At 45.0% G+C, this 12,363-nt stretch overlaps 1 protein-coding gene across 2 annotated transcripts in view; it reads left to right on the top strand.

Annotated features, from left to right (window-relative positions):
• The window catches only part of tnrc6c2 (trinucleotide repeat containing adaptor 6C2), a 60,665-nt gene that overhangs the window by 25,893 nt on the left and 22,409 nt on the right, over positions 1-12,363 (top strand). For both annotated transcript variants that reach the window (XM_080029617.1, XM_080029616.1), the window contains 7 exons: positions 5,945-8,647; positions 9,149-9,343; positions 11,034-11,200; positions 11,315-11,392; positions 11,593-11,650; positions 11,827-11,969; positions 12,213-12,359. In XM_080029617.1, the coding sequence (XP_079885743.1) occupies positions 5,945-8,647; positions 9,149-9,343; positions 11,034-11,200; positions 11,315-11,392; positions 11,593-11,650; positions 11,827-11,969; positions 12,213-12,359 (3,491 nt within the window). The remainder of the gene's footprint in view (positions 1-5,944; positions 8,648-9,148; positions 9,344-11,033; positions 11,201-11,314; positions 11,393-11,592; positions 11,651-11,826; positions 11,970-12,212; positions 12,360-12,363) is intronic.

Raw genomic sequence — 12,363 nt, 5'->3', positions numbered from 1 at the left:
CCCATGGGCATCCAGGTATAATACTGCCTCTGGCAGAGAAGTCCCTTCTCCTTTTCCTTTTCGACCTGAGGAATTTCCCTTCACAGAATGTTCTGTCCTGTCTGCACTGCACAGCAAATAGCCTCAAGCTACTGGCCCTGTTGTTACAATGATTCTAGCACACATAATTTAGAGTGCGGATACTGTTGTTCTACTTATTCCACTGCACTTGAATATATAGGCCAAAGCATCTGCCTAATTTGTTTTGGAAAAAAACACTTATTTTGTATTAAGAGAGCTTGAGAACCAACAAGTAAGACAATAATCTGTAGCATTTATCAAAATTCCCAATATCATAAGATGTTCATGTATTACTTAATGTACCTGTCTGTAAGATCAAATGGAAATGTTCTTCTTTAGTGTAAGTTAGAAATGAACTCTGTTCTTAGGACAGACTTCTGACCTCTCTGGGTAGGTTACTGTGGCCCAAAGTGATGTGATGATGTAATGGTTCCTTCACTCAGATTCTCAATCTCTTCTATCACACTGGTCTGACCTAGTTGTGTCCTCTCAGATCTGTGTCTGCCTTGCAGGCCAGCTGGCTCTGAGTTTAAAGGGAAATGTATGCGTGCATGCGCACAAACACACACACACACACACACACAAACAAACATAAATATACATATAAGCCAGCAGTACTGCAGTATTATTTGGTAGATTTCCAAAGTGGGTTGAATGCATTTCTTTTTACACCTTTGCTTACTTTGCACACATTTGATTTGGAAAAATCCTACTGATTTCATTAAGTGGTTAAGCTGGCATATTTAATTTGTGCAGAGTGACGGATGTAAAACATTCCAACAAGCTATAGGCTATACATACACCCCCCCCCCCCCCCCCCTCCCCACCCCCCCTTCATATTTTCTGAAAGGAAACCCCTCTAGATTCAAGGGCATTCACAGCACTCCCACGTAACCTCCGCTCTCCAAAACCCCTATTTAATTGTCCCGAAAGGCCAGACTGCGCCCCTCTCTCTCCCTCTGTTTCTCCCACCAAGCCCGTCTCTCCAGCTGACTGGGGACCATTAAGTAGTCCGGAGCAGCCGTCCAGACAGGCTCCCTAGGAGCAGGTGCTGGAGTGGGGGTCTCTTAAGACTGTGGGAACTGCAGCCCACCAGCTGTTTGCTGGTCACCCAGACAGAGCATGTAGCCAGAAGGCACTCTGCTGGGTGCTGTTAAAACACTTGGCCCTTTCATTTGGGGGCCTTTTTAATTTGCAGGTGAAATATTGGTCTGCTGAGTAAGGCAGAAACTGTATATATGGGTTTGTCTTTTTAAAAAGCTTTCCAAATCTAATGTTATTCAAGTGCCATCTCATGGCAATGTAAATATTTTTTTCCTCATAATCATCCTTATCACAAGACTTTCTGGTCCTTATAAAGCCAGGGAGTTATAGATTGCCCCCTGTGCTCAGTATTTGACAGGCACATAACATACACAAGTGAGGGAAACCCCTGGTGGCTTCATTAATCCAGCCTCTCTGTCAGGGAACCCAGAGAAGTCGCTATGGTCTTGCTCTCCTATGTTTCTCTCTCTTCTCAGCAGAAGTAAACAGACATGAATGAGCTTTTTAAACTCTCTTGTGGCCATTCCGTCTTGTCTTTCTTTTTCTCCCTGCTTCCGGAAAAAAACAAGTACATGCCGTCTTTGATCTGAGTGGGCATAAAGAACCCTTCAAAGAGAGATGGAGAGGGTCTATTTGGGGGACAAAAGACTAATAAATGCCCCCCCCCCCCATTCTGGTGTTATGTCAACCCACCGTGTGCTCTGAGAAAACCAAGCGTGGTCTTCTTCAACTAAAGAATACATTTATTGCAACACCATCTCTCTGAGTATATTATGCTTTCTTCTCTCTCTTTCTTTTCTCTTGACGCTGCAAGTGCAAACCCCTCCCCCCAGACTCTCTCCCAGATCTCCCAACCACCCCCCTCTGTCTTTCTGTCACCCTGCCTTTTATTCATTCGTAGGGGAGGGGAGGCATTTCATTCTTGGCTACCTGCCCATTTCTGTGATGGCAGCTCGTCTCTTGCTTATTTTTTTCTGATTCCACTCGAGCTTCAATGTGGTGTCACTTCTTAAGCACAAGCACTGCTGGTGTGCTTACCTTTTTTAGTGTGTTTATTTTATTTTCTGGGGAGAGGATATAATTAAACTGTAGTCCAGGTTGTATTTAGAGCAGTCCTGTGTCTGCGTGCATGGACTGGAATGTACATACACACACAAACACACACACTAAAATGCAGCCCTGCTCCATGCTGGAAGCACGAGAAGCCATAGATGGCCCCATAGTTTTTTGTTATACTTTTGACCCTTTTCATTTGCACAGCATAATCAGCGACTGCCCTCCTAATTGCAACCGGAATGAAAGCAGCGACACATTACTGACACATGATTGCAAATGGTGGATGGGAATTGTCCCCTTTTCTTTGTTTTTCATTCTGAGCTTGCTTTCTTTTCCCACCCTGCCAAATCCCTGCTTTGCCAAGAATCAGCAAGACCTTTCTGTCGGAATGTCTGGGGAGGGAGTTGAAAGGGGAACAATTGAGGCATGTTGAGGTGAAAGGAAAAAGTCTGTTGCATTAGTCCACACAAACACACATGTACATATTTTTAGAGGTAGACACAAAAGCTTTTGCCTCTATACAGTATACAGTACAGGAAAACATGATGTTCCATTATCGCCAAGGCAGATACCTACATTTGCTATTTATATTGCACACATTACACAATGCCTGCACACACTGCATATACTGTAGGTCCAAGATATAACTCGGGCATCCAGTAACGGCAGAGAATCAGTGTTGAGAGAGTGTTGTGTTTTAGCTGAGCAGATTGCCACAGACATACTAAGAGGATGTCTGCTGTTTCCCATCCTTGCTTTGAACTGTGTAAGCACTCTTGAGAGTGGCGATGGTGCACTTCTTTTTCCAGTATTTCTCCCAGACTGACCCCCTTTTTTCCCTTTGTCTTTTATGCAGGATATTTTGTTTGATAGTAAAAGTGGTGGTTGCCTCCCAGAATTTGATTAACTTATCATCTTATCTATTTTAAACTCTTCAGGAAACAAAATGTACAAATGCGATTCAGACAAAGGAGGAGAGAGAAAGAGAGGAAGTTATGCCGTGTGGTCAGAGGTCTACCAAACAAAATGTACCTGAGGCTGCAGCTAGTCAGCTTCTTTGTGTTTTAGTTTTGATAAAATGGAACTCCTATTCGCTAGGCAGCAATGACAGGACTGGGACAAAGCAGAAAAAGCATATTATCATTTGCTTTGCTGTCTTGTGTCCTCTGCGTTTTGGAAACGGAACACCTACAAGCCAAAGAGAGCTTGCAGTGGTAACTAAAAAGACCAGCTGTCTGGGTTTTGTTGAAAAAAAATGTATTCATTATAGTTTGTAGCATGGCGTAGGTGCGATGTAGCTGTTATCATAACTAAGCTAAATGTAGAGACAGGACATTTTTATTTCACAGCAAAACTATCCATCCATATCAAAACACATAAGAGGAAGCAATCCGTCGATTAGAACATATTTTAATAATTTCTGTCCACAAAATTTGTTTGGACAGGTTTGTGTGCAGGCATTATCTTAATGGTCTGTATCCTTGGACATTTGTTATGAAGAAAGAGATTAGGCTTTGACTCTAATTGAAGGCTCATCTATCTTGTTTTTAAGTTTGAACTGCATCTGCCTTTTCGCCAAAATATGGCACTGTTAAAGCAGTTGTGAGCGATCACTTTTTCTGTGATGTTTGAGTGTATATATATTTTTCTGTGCTAAACTGATTGCAAACTGAATGCAGACACATTTTGGTGTGTGTGTGTGCGCCATCAGTCTGACGAGCCTGTGCGATAAGGCTGCCTGGGTAGTAGAGATTAGTGTGTTAAGGCAAAAACTGCATTTGCAGCCACGGCATGTTGCGTAGTATCTTAAAGCCACATATCTGCCATTATTTGTGTGTGTATCCACGCAAACACTTCCCTCATCTCACTGGATTGTTCTGACCACTGGGTCTTTATCTCATGATGGATAACGTATAGCTATTATGGAAATCCCTGCAGCAATCTGATGGGAACTAATGGCAGAATAATGGAAGGTAAGGCAGCCTAATTACCAAACAAGGCCGATATTTAACAAACACAGCCTGGGTCTTATAATTAAAGGTTAGTGAACCACGCTTACTGCAGCTGCTCAGGACATTAGTCACAAATATAGTATTGTCTCTTAAGACTTGTTAGGCTTGTTGAAAAGGAATGATTGTTTTGTACATGGTCTGTTATTGCACTGCGTTTATAGTTAATGCTTTGCTACCACCTTTAAAAACGATCAGGCTTGCATATTTTCATAAGAAATATATTTGATGTTTGAAGAAGAATTCATAGTACGTTACGTCAACATATCTGAAACATCCCCTTTTGCTGAATGTTGGAGAAAAAAAACAAAGTCGCATAAATGTCCAGCTTTTGTGTACACGTTTCAGAATACTCAATCATTTTTCCTTCCCCCTCCAAGAATATTTTCTCCCTGCATTCCTCCTTCCTTTAGTGAGATTTGTTGCAGTTCTCATTGGTTTTTAGCCTATTACATGAGGCTGGCTTAGTGGTTAGGATGATTGCATGCTGGATCGATAGCCTCCCTGCCCTCAACGACTGGCATTAATAAGATCATTGATTAGCTGCCTCCCATTGATTGATTACCCCTTTACCGCATTGAATCAGTCTACTATTAGTTCCCCCTCGGATGGGCTGCTTTTGTGCCTAATGAAATTGCTTTTGTGTGATACAATGTTGATTAGAGAATCTTTTGAAATGTTCCCTTTTTGGTAGTGTGGCACTGAATTTATAGATCATGCTTAACGTGCTGCTAGAAGTAGGACAATACTTACATGCAGTCCTTTGGTCCTGAATTGTCATAAAGAAATTGATCTAGAGCTATACACTTGCAAATGCACACGTATATCTCGATACTAGGAGGTAGTAGAAGTCAGCAGACACAGACATATATTCACACAAGCTTGGAGGAAGTGTTTTGTGGTTTCTTAGTGCAGAGCAGTAAGAGGAGGAGTAGGCCTGGCGGAGCGTAGGGAGTGATGGATGAGAAGCCGTCCTGCTTTCATTCCAATAAATGAGCGGCGTTCCACTTGGGCTTCCCTTCCCAAGCCAGCGAAGCCACGATGGAGACGGATTGGCCTCTCACTGCTTGGTGTTAGAGAAGATGGGGGGAAAGATTAAAGGGTAAGGAAAGAAGAGGGGGCATAAAGTTAGAGAAAAGACATAGGGGAGAAGTGGGGGTGTCAGGGGCAGCTAGATAGTGAGAAGAAGGTAAGGGGGAAACAAGACAGCGATGTGCGAAGACACCAGTTTGAAAGACAAGTGAAACATTTAAGTAAGGAAAAGGAAATAAGGATGGATTAAGGAAAGAAAGCAAGACTTCAATCTCCCTTTTTCCGTTTGACTGACTGCACCAGGGCAAGGATATATGGATATGATATAGCTGATATGACGCGTAGCACGCTTGGCTGTGCTTTCTGATTATGTGTTGGATTGTGGAACGTGCAAGTGTGTGATCATCTTATCCTGCAATGTCTGATAGCTTGCATAAACCAACCAAGCAGATACATTTTGTCCTGGGGATTCATATGGGCTGTGTTACATGATTTCCTTAGTCTAAACTAATGTTTCTTTCTCCTTATGCTATGCCTTTTTTTCTCCCACTTTGTTTTCTCTTTTTTTAACACTTAATCTCTACTCCTGCTACTTAATTTGTTGTTTTTCTGCATATTCTGCCAATCAACTTTTTTCTTTCTGACCGAGTCATCATCTCCACCTACTGTACCTATTGTATAATTATGTTCTACTTTGTCTCAACCTAACTTTTCTTTCTCTCTCCCTCCTTGTTTCTCTTTAGACAAATCCCTCCAGAGTGGCCCTGTTCCCCAGTATGAGACATCTCATTGGGGAGCCTCTTTGCCAGTTGACAGCACCTCAATTTCCAACAGCTGGGACAAAGTGATTATTGACGAGAGTGACACAGAAGCGTGGTCCTCTATCAACCGCAGTAGTGACCCCATCCAGCTTGAACCACCAGAATGCCCCTTGGGCTCAGCAAGCTTTAACAAAGACTCAAGTGCTGTCACTACCACCAGTAGTTGTAGTTTTCTGAGTATGGCCACAGGTGCCGCTGGCCAGCAGGCCCACTACCCCTCTCTCAAAGCTAACAATAACATGATGACGGGACCTGGCTCAACCAACACATTAGCTGGTAATAGAGGCTGGGGCTCAGATGAGAAACAAGATGGAATGAATGGTAGCCGTGTAGGAGTGCCTAATAACTGGGGCGCTCCCAATTTTAACTTGAACCTCAATCCCAATGCCAATCCATCAGCCTGGCCTGTTCTGGGCCAAGATGCTGTTGGAGGTGGTAGCATTGGCCCCAATGGAGTATCAAACTCCCCATCTCGCCCACCAGGTATTAATGGCAATGGCAACATGGGAAATGGAGGCATGGGAGGTGCGGATAATGGCGGCGGAGGTTGGGGTGGCATGATAAGTGCTAAGGAAAATGATCAGCAGCACCCTTCAAACAACACAAGCCTGTCCTACAATATGGAACCTGCTAACCTTAACACAAATGGACCAAACCATACTAAGCAACAGCAGCAAACTCAGGAGCCTATGAGCCCTATCCATGGGATGACTGGCTGGGGTGGTCAGTCACCCACTGAATCATCCCAGCTCAATGGGGACACAACAGGCAGCTCTGTATGGGGCAGTGGAGAAACCAAGGCAGCTGACTCTCCCAAGGAATCGGGCTGGGACTCGGCTCCCTCTGGAGGCCTTTCTGGCTGGGACCGCCAAGGCAGTGGTGGTGGTAGTAGTGGAAGTGGTGGCTGGGGTGACTGGGGGAAATCCTCTGGTGGTGGAGATGCATCTAAAGGCTGGGATTCCGTGGACGCTGGTAGTTCTGGTTCTGGCCAAGAAAAACAACTTAGCTCATGGGGCCAGCAGCCTGGAACACCCCCTGCCAGTGAGGGCAGTGGTAGTAGCGAAGGTCGAGCCCACAGAGACAGGTCGTCCAGCATGGATTTTTCCCCTATGATACCCCGTCCAGACCTGGATCCCAGGGTGCTGAGTAACACAGGTTGGGGACAGACTCCCATACGACAGCACACTGTATGGGAGATGGAAGAAGTCAACTCTAATGATGGGAAGAGCAAAAGCAGCTCAGACAGCCGCGGAAGCCTTGGCTCTACTGGCGAACCCTCGGCCACCAATGGAGGTACCATGAATCCGAACATTGGCCACAATCAGAGGCCTGGGTCTGGAGGAAAAAATGATAGTGATACATCCTCTGGCTGGAGAGCCCCTCCACCTCAGCCTATCCAGACTGGATCAGGATGGAGGGACTCTCCCCAGTCACTCAGCAAAGCCCCAAGTGGCACTCCCAGTGGATGGGGAAACCCTTCCCCTACAAATGGTCCTAGAAATGGAGGCACACCATCCTGGGGTTCTGAGGACAAGTCACCCAGTTGGGACGATGGTATGAAGAAAACCCAGCCTACTAGCTGGGGAGAGGGCCCCAAAAGCTCCCAACAGCAATGGGGCAACAGTAATGGGGGCTCCAATGGCTCCAGCACAGGGGAATGGGGAGAGGCAGAGGTCAAGAACAATGGGTCCTCCAACAGCATGTGGGACGGAGAAGGAGGAAATGGAGGAAGTAGTGGATTTAAGGAAAACCCTAGAGGAGGAGGCTGGGGTAAGCCTGCTCCTACTGTGAGTAATAGCAACTGGGGCGAGACTCCACGTGCCAATGGTCCAGTGCAGGGAGGCTGGGGATCTTCCAAGCCTCAGGAAAGCAGCAGCAACAGCACTGGCAGCGGAGGAGGTGGCAGCATTGGTTCATGGGGTGGTCCTGGTTCTGTGAAGCAGAACACATCTAGTTGGGGCAATGCCAGCAAACAGGAGCAGTGCAAGGACTCCACTGGCTGGGAAGAGCCCTCCCCTCCCTCCATCCGTAGGAAGATGGAGATTGACGACGGAACGTCCACCTGGGGCGAACCCACCGGCTTCAACAAGACTGCTAACCTTTGGGATCGCAACAATCCCAATGGTAACCCTGGCAACAGTGGCCCACCTCCCAGTAAGAATGGTGGAGTGATTAACCCCAACAATAACAGCAACAGTCACAGTCACCCGGTTGGCCCTGGAAACAACAATCACTCTGTTGGCCCTGGAAACAACAGTCACTCTGTTGGCCCTGGAAACAACAATCACTCTGTTGGCCATGGAAACAACAATCACTCTGTTGGCCCTGGAAACAACAGTCACTCTGTTGGCCCTGGAAACAGCAGTCACTCTGTTGGCTCTGGAAACAACAGTCACTCTGTTGGCCCTGGAAACAACAGTCACTCTGTTGGCCCTGGAAACAACAGTCACTCTGTTGGCCCCGGAAGCAACAATCACAATCACACTCACCACATGCACCACCATCCCCACCATGGTCAACCCCCAACTCACCTGCAACACCATGGAAACAACAATGGCTCACCCAACAATGGCACAGCACATCCAGGTGCGGGCCTCCAGGGTAGAAACCCTGTCGCCAACCCAGGTTCGTAGTATGACTGTGCTGTTTAGTTAAAAAAAAATCTTATATTACTTCAAATTAAAGACTTTCACTATCTCAATAAAATGAATGCAAAGGACACTGGAGTGTTTTATAAAATGCATTATGAATGTATCAAGCAGATTAAAAGAAGGAAAGATAAATGTGATAGAGCCCAAGTTTTATTGAAAGGTATTAAGCTTTAGTTCAGCTCGTCCACGTTGATGGATGAGCTGAATTAAATATAGGGATAGACAACGCTTAAATAGAGTTGTTTTAATTTTTTAACGCAAAGTGACTAAAATGATGAAAGCGTTGTTGCCGATTGGATTCGATAGCTATTCCATTCAAGTATAATTATTCCCTATAAGATTATTTCACATTGAATATTAAGCAGCAGATAGTCTGAGTGGTATTAAGTCCCTTATTAAGTTATTGGTATTGGAATACATTTTACTAAAGTGAAAGTTTTTTTTTAATAATTATTTTTTCACCCATCTCTTCCAGGTTGGGGAGAGCTTCCAAGTGTTCAGCCCAAGTCGGAGCCTGCTTGGGGAGAGCCAGCAGCTCCAACATCAACTGTGGACAATGGCACCTCTGCCTGGGGCAAGCCCACAGCAGGATGGGGAGACGGTGGCCACGAGCCCTCTGGACCCTATGGCAGACCCAACGGACCCCCAGGTTCTGCTCCATGCAAGCCAGGTAACACCCACAGATGATTAACACTTGCAGTGATGCACGATTTCCACCACAAGCGATCAGAACATACAAAGACGCTGTTCACAACAGAACAAACAAATGGCGCTTTTCCACTGCATGGTATCAGCTCAACTCGACTCGACTCAACTCCCATTTTTGGCGTTTCCACCGCAATTTCATGGTACCTGGTCCCTGCTCGCGGCTGTTTTTTTTTGTATCGCCTCGCTCTAGGTTCCAAGCGAGCTGAGCCGATGCCAAAAGGTGACGTCGGCAGACTGCCAGCCACTGATTGGCCAGAGTCTACCGGCTTCATTCTGTTGTATTTACTCCCAAACTCTCCGGGACTATTCGAGTGTATTATGTCTCGCCGTGTGCAGACTTCTCTGGCTCTTTCATTTGATATGCATTACAGATCCGAAAATGAAACGTCCATATGTTCGCTAAGCTCACCCAGTTGTGTTGGTTGTTGGGGATGTTACTTTAAACATACTGTACACGACAGGAGAGGAGACATGTAGGGCAGGTAGCCTATAGTAGCCAGCTGGGACAGAAATGATAGCGAGCGATTACATTACAAGCCTCAGACTGCACTGCTTACCTCAATAAAATATTCAGGCTGAGACACGGCTTGCATTTGCAAATGCATATCCTGAAACAAGCGCAAAACAGACAACTTTATGATGCCCATTTTTACGAGCATAGGGATGTAGCGTAGGCTACGTGATGGATCCTGGATTCCCTACAGCTGACACCAATCCTCCCTTTTAATGGCCCGTCACAATATTCTTCTACTTCTTTTAGCAAACAGATACATGGGGGGTATTACTTAAACAGTTTCCAACCGTGGCGATTGGTTCAGTTAATAGTACAACAACTGCTCGTAATTTCTGCTTTGCTACTTGGCTCCGGAGTCGGCTTTCTGTCCCTTTGTATGACGACCCCGCCCACGTTCAGGAGGTACTATTTGCAGTGGAAAACGACTCGTGCTACTACCAAACCAAGTTGAGTTAAGCCGAGTTGAGTCGAGTAGAGCTACATGTGCGTTGGAAAAGCGCCAAAACACCCCTACTGGCCGCTGTCGACCATAGCAAACTGTAACATAGAACAGATTGTTGTTTGGAAAAGACCACACAATTACAGACATTGTGTTATGTATCGACGTCCCAGTTTATGCGTGGCATTATGAAGGTGAACTGAAAATAGATTTTCTGCCTCAGACTCCATTATCACCTTGGCTATAATCATTTCAAATGTTGGTGTTTTCCAGTGGTACCTGAAAAAGACTGATTGATGGTGTTTCCCACTGTGTGTGCACCTTTACAGTTCAGTTAAGGGAACAAAAACAGGAAGTGTATTCAGACCTGTATAATTTGTTGCGAATTATTAAAGTTTTTGACATTGCTACTGGATTGTTGCTGAGATTAAAGCAATTCCACACCTCAATAGGTCTCGGTTATTTGTGCTGTTGGTTGAAAATGTTGGAAATGGTAGCGGTAGGGGAACAATGCTGAATTTGGAAATGGCCACAGTGGCCCCAAGTGGTCAGGTTGAAAATGACTTGCTGCTCTCTCTGAAATGGCCGTTATGTTCTCGTGGTGATACATCAAAGATACTTAAACTTACTTCTTATTGTTGTTTTCATCTGAAACATTTTCACGCATGCATTCCTTTAATGACATTTTCTCTTTCTCAGGCCCCAAACCTATGCAAGATAGCTGGGGAAATGGAGGAGAAGAGATGGGCATGTCTAACAGCCAATGGGACACTGAGGATGGGGACATGTGGAACAGCCCAACCTCCCAGGAGAGCAACTCTTCTTGCAACTCCTGGGGCAATGGACCCAAGAAGGCCCCGAGCAAGGTCAGATAGCACACCTGGCTCTTGTCATAAATATACTAGCAGATATTTATGTTGGGAATTGTTGTTATTAAAATAACAATTTCACATTTTTATATTGTGCTTCTCTGTTGTCAGGGGAAGATTGTCAACAAGCCCGACGAGGTGTGGATAATGAACCGTCTCATCAAGCAGCTCACTGACATGGGCTTTCCGGTATGTGGGCAATTTATTTAGTAGTTCTCACTCACATAAAGCACCGACACACTTTCTTTTGGGGTTTCTCTCAAGTTAGTGCCACTCTTTAAACATCTGCTGTACAGTGTAGAAACACGTGGAAATATACAACCAATTTACAATATTTTTTTGCTATAAACCATGGTCAATTACAAGCTTATGTTATCTGTGTGTTACAGAGAGACCCTGCTGAGGAGGCTTTGAAGAGCAACAACATGAACCTTGACCAGGCTATGAGTAAGTTCACTTACATACTTTATTGGTGTACAGTTTGTGTATTTGTGTGTTTTTTTGCTAATGCTATAACCATCATAGTAGATCAAATACATCAAATATTTATCAGATTTTGTAACACAGTACATTTCCTTTTTTAGACTTTATGTTAAACCTACCTTTCTCCTTTCTTCTCCCAGGCGCCCTGTTGGAGAAGAAGACGGACCTGGACAAGCGGGGCATGGGCATGTCTGATTACAGCAACGGCATGAACAAGCCCATGGTGTGTCGGCCCTCTGCACTCTCCAAAGACCCCTCTGACCGCAACTCCTATCTTGACAAGGTATAGAACATTTAGCAACTGACCAGCCATAAATGCATGTTCTTTTCCTTTAGATTGTACTTTGTTGTCTACTTTGTTTTCATACCTTTAAAAATATATCTAGTCCTGCATTTTTTCTTTTATCTTTACATTGTAAATATTGTAACTATAATCAGATCTTCATGTTTATAATGTGCAGTGATAAATGCGTTGTTCATATCTCTCTATTCTTTTTCGTCAATCATTTATCTTCCTCCGGTCCAGGATGGTGTTCTGTCAGATGATTGCCCCCCATCACCGTTTATGCCTTCCCCCAGCCTGAAGCTCCCCCTGGCCAACGGTAGCCTTCCTGGGCAGGGTCTGGGACAGGGCAACCCGGGGCTGGCCATGCAAAACTTGAACAACAGACAGGTAT

This window comes from Ammodytes marinus, assembly GCF_949987685.1.
Source record: "Ammodytes marinus genome assembly, chromosome: 6".
In the NCBI taxonomy this organism is placed as follows: Eukaryota; Metazoa; Chordata; class Actinopteri; order Uranoscopiformes; family Ammodytidae; genus Ammodytes; species Ammodytes marinus.
Note: the sequence above shows the minus strand (reverse complement) of the source record. Positions and strands in the feature narration are given on the sequence as shown.